At 45.4% G+C, this 7675-nt stretch overlaps 1 protein-coding gene across 1 annotated transcript; it reads left to right on the top strand.

The window, feature by feature from the left end:
- Window positions 1-2295: 2295 nt before the first annotated feature.
- TMEM215 (transmembrane protein 215) lies at window positions 2296-4992 on the top strand. The gene is made up of 2 exons (XM_081151238.1): window positions 2296-3131; window positions 3212-4992. The coding sequence occupies exon 2, from the start codon at window positions 3271-3273 to the stop codon at window positions 3976-3978; it is 708 nt and encodes a 235-aa protein (XP_081007364.1). The 5' UTR covers window positions 2296-3131; window positions 3212-3270; the 3' UTR covers window positions 3979-4992.
- Window positions 4993-7675: the final 2683 nt, after the last annotated feature.

The following is a 7675-nucleotide window of genomic DNA, read 5'->3' as shown; positions in this document are numbered from 1 at the left end:
AGAATTAAAAGCAGAGACTCAAAGAGATATCTGTACACCCATGTTCACAGCACCATTTTTCCCAGTAGTCAAAAGGTGGAACCAACTCAAATGTCCATCAACAGAGAAATGGGTAAGCAAAATATGGTGTGTGTGTATATATATATATATATATATATATATACACACATATACATACACAATGGAATATCATTCAGCCTTAAAAAGCAATGAAATTCTATATATATTTGAAGACATTGCACTAGGTGAAATTAATCTAATGCAAAAGAACAAATGTTGTATGATTCCACTTACATGAGGTGCCTCAAATAGTCAAATTCATAGAGACAGCAAGTAGAATAGTGGTTGCCAGGGCTGGGGAGGTAGGGAATGGAGAGTTAGTGTTTAATTGGTACAGAGTCTCAGTTTGGGAAGATGAAAAAGTTCTAGATATGGATGGTGGTGATGATTGTACAACAATGTGAATGTACTTAATGCCACTGGGAGATAGGACCTCACACCTATCGCAATGTTCAGCACATAATAGGTACCCAATGTCCTAGTGAAATGAAAACAAAGCATTTGGTTGCCCATGAGAAAGTAAAGTATAATCTATTTCAGGAATAATAAGAATAATAAGATTTTTCTTAAGGGGAAAAAGTCTAAAATTTTGCTGCTGGAAAATCAAATGGCCTGGATTTGTTTGTTTTTTCAGGTCCTGCCATATTCTTGTCCAGTGCTTGGTGGTGTCCTTTGTGAAAAGAACAGAGGGAGGGGCTGTCTGACCTTGTATTCTGGATCAGTGGCCCCTAGCAGGATTCACACACCCCTGGGTTAGCTCCGATTAATAGCTGATGTGCAAGAAGAAAATTCTAGGAATGTGCTCACACTTCTCTTTCAAAATTTGAGCTCCAGCTTTGCTACTGGTAAAAAAAAGGATTGGCATTGGGGCTTCCTCAGAGAGTCATGTGTCAGGTACAACTGCCAGGTATCTGGAAGGGATAAATGGAAAGTGCCACTCTTTTCCCCCATTTATATAAAGTCAGATAACAGGCAGAAGTAATCCATGCTGCTAGAAATCAAGATAATGGTTCCTTTTGGGGGGTGGGGGAGAAGTGTGACGTAAGGGGCACAAGCGGCGAAGGAACTGCTTAAAATGTTCTCATTCCTGAGGCGGGTGCTGGTTAATGGACATGTTCTCTTTGTGAAAACTCATTCATATGTATGCTTATGATTTGTGCTCATTTCTCTATATGATACTTCAATAAAAATTAATGTAAAAATTAGGCTAGTGTTCCCTATGCCCACCTCCATCGTCTCTTCTGAATTGACAATAAAAACTTAAATCAATTGCAGCCTAATTTGGAGATATTACTTTCAGAGAAATGCTTATCCTACCCGAGACTCTTTGGATTTCAGAGAGAAAAACACACACACTCGTGCTAACTTCATACACAGGGGCATTATTGAAAGGATACTGGGAAATCTTACCAATCCGAAGGGCAGGAAGAACCAGTGTCCCTAATGAGAATCTGGACATTGGCAAGATGTGTGACTTGGCTTGTGCCTTACATCGATTATGACATATATTATGCAGTATCTATTTCAACCATTTTATGAACAGGACCATGTAACAAGCATTGTGCTAGGAACTTTACATTTATTTAGTAAATTACATTTCCCTCACCTATTTGGTAGTAATATTCTCATTTTCCAGAGGAGTCAACTGCTTCTCCGAGAGACGAAGTCATTTTCCCCAGCACACACAGCTTAAGCGGGGAAGGCCTGGGTGCCAACGTTCCTGGCACCACCGCAGGGCCCTGACCTGAAAGAATGTACCCCACACCCGGCTCGGCTCCTCGCCATTCCCCGCCTGCCCTAAACGGGCAGCCTGTTGAAGAACCTCAGCCAAAGCCAGTCTCGCCCCTGGGGCCAGAGAGCCCCCCGCGCCGCCGAGGGGCAGGCTGGCGGTCCACACGGCTCCAGCGGGGAGACCATCCCCCGACGCTGGGCCTGCCCCGCCCGGCCGGGCCCCTCCTTCTCCTCGGGGGCACGGGCCTCGGGGGCGAGGTGCGAGGATGGGGTTCCGAGGGCGGAGAGCCCCTCTCTCTTGACCCATCACGTCCGGCCGGCACCACGACGGTGCCGGAGTGGGATCCGGGCTCCAAGGCCGCCCCCTCCAGAGTGCGAAGCTGGAGGACCGGGGGGGGGGGGGGGGGGGGCGGGCTGTAAGACTCCACCCAAGGCTGCGCAAAGCCTGGCGCCCCCCCCCCCCCACCGCGAGCTCAGCCCGGGCCCCGCCGCCCCGCTGCGCTCGGAGCCCACGGCGGGATCGGGCCTCGAGGGCGAGCCGAGCAGTCGGGAGACTCCTGGAAGCCGCTGTTAGTCGGGCCGTATCACCCCGATTTGTAACTGAAGAGGGGTCCGGGTCCCCGAGAGACATCTCCAGGTGGCACCTCCTGGCCCTCGGACCCGGGACTCGGTGCCCAGGCGGCCCCTGGGCTAATCGAGTTTCGGTCCCCGGCCAGCGGCAGCCTTGCACCCCAGACCCTCCCCGGCACGGCATCGGGTCCAGCTCCCCGCTCAGCTCTCCTGGGCAGCGGGGGGACGCCCCCTGATTCTCGGAGCACCCCGCGGGCAGCCTCTCCCCCAGTGGCCTCTCCCGAGTCTGCCCGCGCCGCCGCGCGTCCTCCGGGGTCCCGAGCCTGCTCCGAAAGCGATGCGACCGGGCGGCCGGCGCGCTCCCCGTTCCCCGGGCTGAGCCCCGCCTCCCCCCGCGCCCGCGGGCCGCGCAGCTCCAGAGCCCGGGACGCGCCGCGCGCCGCTGGGACAGACGCTCCACGTCCCACCTCCTGCCCGCGGAGCTCGTGGGAAACGCCAGGCTTTCCTTCCAGAACGAGGCGCAGAGTCGCGGGCACCGGCAGCTGCTGCGCGGTGTCTAAGGAGCCCGGACTGACTGACTGCTTTCCCTGCTCCCAGGAGACCGGAGGAAACCTGGGGACCTCAGGGACCCCCGGCCGTGGGCGTTTATATGAAAGACTGAGGTTAAAATAGTAGAGACGCAGACCGACGGACAAAGAGCAGCAGAAACGGGGAGAGACAGAGACAGAGGCAGAGACCCAGGCTGCCAGGCAAGGAGGGAGCGGCAAAGAGTAAGAGACAGAGTTGGTGGGTGGGAAATTGCCTTGGATTTTTTTTTTTTTTTTAATCCACTGTGGTTTCCTCTCTGAAGGAAGACGGAAAAGCTGCTCCCTGGCCAGCAAGAAGCCCCCAACCTGGATGGATTGAAAGATGCGGCCTGATGACATCAACCCGAGGACTGGGCTGGTGGTGGCCCTGGTCAGTGTCTTCCTGGTCTTTGGCTTCATGTTCACTGTCTCTGGGATGAAAGGAGAGACTCTGGGAAACATACCCCTCCTGGCCATCGGGCCAGCCATCTGCCTACCAGGCATCGCGGCCATTGCCCTGGCCAGGAAAACTGAGGGGTGCACCAAGTGGCCAGAAAATGAGCTACTCTGGGTCCGAAAGTTGCCCTGTTTCCGGAAACCCAAGGACAAGGAGGTGGTGGAACTGCTGAGGACCCCTTCGGACCTGGAGTCAGGCAAAGGCAGCTCAGATGAGCTGGCTAAGAAGGCAGGCCTCAGGGGGAAGCCGCTGGCCCAGGGGCAGGCTGAGGCGCCTGTGGCCAGCGCCCTCACTACCCCCACCCCCCCGGAAGAAGGAGAATGCCAGAGCCTGGTCCCCAGCGGGCTGCACGAGGACACATCCAGATACCTGGACGGCTACTGTCCCTCAGGCAGTTCCCTCGCCTGCAGTGCCTTGGATGCCAAGTGCTCGGCCTGGGACAGGTCCGAGTGCCCGGAGCCCGAGGACAGCATCTTCTTTGTGCCCCAGGACAGTATCATCGTTTGCTCCTACAAGCAGAACAGCCCCTATGACAGATACTGTTGTTACATCAATCAGAGCCAAGGCAGGTGGGACCACGAGACCATAGTCTAAGCTTTGCACACAAGGGTCGCTTTGTTGATAGAAACATGACCACACTCAGCTCCTGATGGAAGGAAACTGCCCTGCTCCAACAGCTTCTCACTGTTAGAAACTGCCCGGGTATGTGATGGGTGTGCAAACCTCTGGTGCCTGAGAGCCATGTAAATAGGCATGTTGGGGGCATATTTTAAGGAAGGGTGATGAGTGTTAAGGACACTGGAAGAGGCAATGGGTAGGAGAGGAAGCAGTTCCAATTGTTTTTTAACAATTTAAACCATGTCAGATGTTTTGTAAATAACCCAACAAGTGCCGCTCAGTACCTGCTAAAAGCAAGGTAAACCTTGAGTGGGCTGCAGAAACCAGGCATGAAATGATCCATGGGCTATCCATAGGGACCCTAAACTGCTTTAGCTCTGAAAAAAAAATGAAAGAAAGAAAGAGAAAAACGATTTAATGCTTCATTATAAGAAATTATTTTAATCTGTCGAAAGCTTTTTTCACTTAGTATTTGCTGAAAGAAAAATCAGGATAGAATAGCTACATCCCTCCTTAGGTAGGATAGTTTCTGGAAAAAGGGGAGTTAAAGACAGTTGAATTATGTAATTGAGTTTTATGATATTATCCTGGGACAAGATCAGGAATTTCAAATAAAGTTAAATAAATGTGACCAGCTATGTGAAAAACTAGCATTTTTAGATGGCTGTTAGTTATTAAATTCTTCACCTAAAGTGATTTACTGGGTCTTTATCTGAAGTGTTTTCTAACATTTACTATCATTCATGTGTAATTTCCTCATCAGGTGCAAGATGACTTAATGTAATATTTTCATAGGTTAGAAATCGTTTTCATCCAGGCAAAATGGATTTTACATATGTATACAAGTGTCTTTAACATTTTGGGGAGACATGTACTGGTAATTCCTATTCTTATATGCCTTTAAAATCTGAAGACTATGAAATCAATACCTTAGTCTTGAACTTTATGCAGAGTTTATATGAAATGCAATGATTAAACTTCTGGAAATGTTGGAAATGTCATGATTTGTACATTTGTTCAGCACTCCCAAAGACTGTATGTGCCAATGAAGTGAGAGTTAATCTACTAGGTTTAACCAAAGCCCAGTTTTTATTAAGTTCATCTAATCAGTGAACATTACATGGCAAGAGTCTGCTTTATTTCATGTTTAATTTTTTGCTGCTGAGGAGAAAAATCACGATGAGACCCTAAAATATATTTCCTCTTTCACTTGCTCAACTATAAAAACAAGAGGTCAATCAGCCAGAATGCTATCTGATCCCCGTTGAAGAGAAATATTGAATTATATACAGAAATGGTGGTATATTTCATCCTGAAGACCAGAATAATTTTGCATCCTTTGAAGAATGATGATTTATTTCGAATGCTCAGATAGTTTCAGACACTTTTTCCCGAAAGGGGAATTGAGGACAAACATTTCGAGTATACCTCCTTTGTGTGTTTCAGGTCCAACTCTGCAGGTCTCTACATATAGCAGTTATTCTCATCTTAAGAATTATGCCCTTAAAAATGACACTTTTCTAATCAAATACAGCATCAAAAGTATGTAATTGTTTTTTAGTAGGGCTTAAATGTCAGAAAATGAGATTGGTGAACCTGGGCAAATTTTATCTTCTCACACCTCAGTTCCCTGAACAGGGAGTGGGACTGACTTACACTAGCTCATCTTTTGGTTTGTTCCCAGTTTGAATATTCTATGGCATTATGTCACAGGCACTTTATATATTGCCAGGAAATGAGTTACAGCAAAATGCAGGCCAAAGTTACGCAATTCATGATAACAATTATGTGACATGGATTGAATCCTTGCTACTTCTAAAAAGAATTTTGTAGATATGTGAAAGCAGATTTATTACCAAATATTTTTTTATTCCACAAAATACATTTCTTGGAATAAAATGAAGATATTCAGAGTAAAATATATTTGAGAAGAAAGTTTTTAATATTGAAGCCCCAAATAATCTAATAGAAACCCTTGCACTAAATGTAATTTACTTTGGATTTGGCACAGAGGGAAAATAGTTTCCTAAAATCACAATACCTCTTTATAATTCTAACACATTCTGAAAGAGGGAAATCATATTTCTAAGAAGGTGAAAATTATTGGATAACTTTTAGGAATAAAAACTTTCCTCTAATTTGTTTGACACTGTGGACAGCTTTAGAGATGAGGAGATAGCAAGGCATCAGAGAGAAATGTTCAGAGGCTCAGCAAATCTTACACAGGGTCTGAAAAGAGATGCTTGTACTGTCAGGTATGGTTTGGGATTTGGAAAAGTTACTTGCTGATTTCTTAGAATGAGCTCCAACTCCTTCATCTCTCTCTTTCTCCCTCCCTCTCTCTCTCCCTCCCTCTCTCTCTCTCTCTCTCTCACACACACACACACACTCCAATCCAAATCCAAAGTCAACTAGTAGCTTCGATATAAGTATTTTATCACACTTTCAAGTTCTATTTCAAAAGAAACTTACTCCAGATTTCTTCTTCCATCCACCTACTTAAGATACTTAAAGGTATCTAAACATGCATTTGAAGGAATTTTCTGCAATGCTAAAATAAGTGTTTGCAAATATTGAGCTGGGAGGCTTAACTTTGACCCAAAAGCATAAGATGTGTGATTGTGTGTGTGAATTTTTCTTGACATCTTACATTAAGCAACCCCCTCCTAATGTGGAGCAAGCTAGCCTCAGCCCCCAAATCAACACTTGTTAAGCACCATTCAGGGTCAAATGGTCACTTTTGACTAGAGGTGGAAGAGATGGAAAACAAGGAGTGTCTGAGCCTGTTAGAGAACAGAGCAGCTCACTCCAACAATTCTAGCGCATTGCTAATATTAACATAATAGACATGAGGATTGCTTCTGGTGTCCTTTACAGCTTTCAGACAGACATAAATTTAAGTAGGCATTAGTTATTTTTTATTTGCTGTTAATCCAAATAGTCATTTCAACTTGATTTTAAATAAGCATTTTATTTTTGAAGTGTTCTCTATTGAATTTCTCTTGCTCAATAATCCGGTTTATTATGCACATGGGTGTGTGTTTTTCTAATCTGTTTCTTGATTTCAAAGTGTGAATTCAGCCAAGATACCCAAGCTGGAGTAGATTTAGACAACTGTTTCAAGACTTAGTTTCTATTGCAATTGTCATGGTAAGAAAAATTCAGATGTAGTTAACTTCAGGCTCCCTTCCAAACCCTACTAACCAGCTTCTTTGAAAATGCTTTCAATACTATGGATCTTAACGTCCTTTGAGCAGGGAAATGTGGGAAGAAAGATTCGTTCTTTTAAATGTTTTTCCCTTTTGTAATATCCAACCTTTACTTGTTTATTACTATCTCCCTTCTACACCCACAGCATCATTTATTTGGTGAATTCACTGTTACTATTCTTTTACAACACTGAAGAAAATATTTTTGAAATCCACAGTCCCACTATCCTAACAGAACTACTGTATTTCCATTTTAGCATATTATCTTCCAGGCCCCTTCCATGTGCATATGCGCCTTACCTATTATAATCATGTGCTTTTCTTTAATCTTTTAATTATAGCCTAAGAATGTTTTCCTGTCCATGTAGAGTTCCTAATTATCATTTAACAATTGTGTAATATGCTATTTAGCGACGTACCAGAATTCATCATGCCATACCTTATTGCTAGTCAGATAACGTGTT

Source organism: Miniopterus schreibersii (genome assembly GCF_964146895.1).
Source record: "Miniopterus schreibersii genome assembly, chromosome: 11".
Taxonomy (NCBI): Eukaryota; Metazoa; Chordata; class Mammalia; order Chiroptera; family Miniopteridae; genus Miniopterus; species Miniopterus schreibersii.
The sequence above is the reverse complement of the archived record's forward strand: the minus strand, read 5'-3'. Positions and strand labels throughout refer to the sequence as shown.

Excerpts from the sequence above, each read along its gene's own strand:
- TMEM215 (XM_081151238.1), top strand. The coding sequence starts at position 3,271 with ATGCGGCCTGATGACATCAACCCGAGGACTGGGCTGGTGGTGGCCCTG.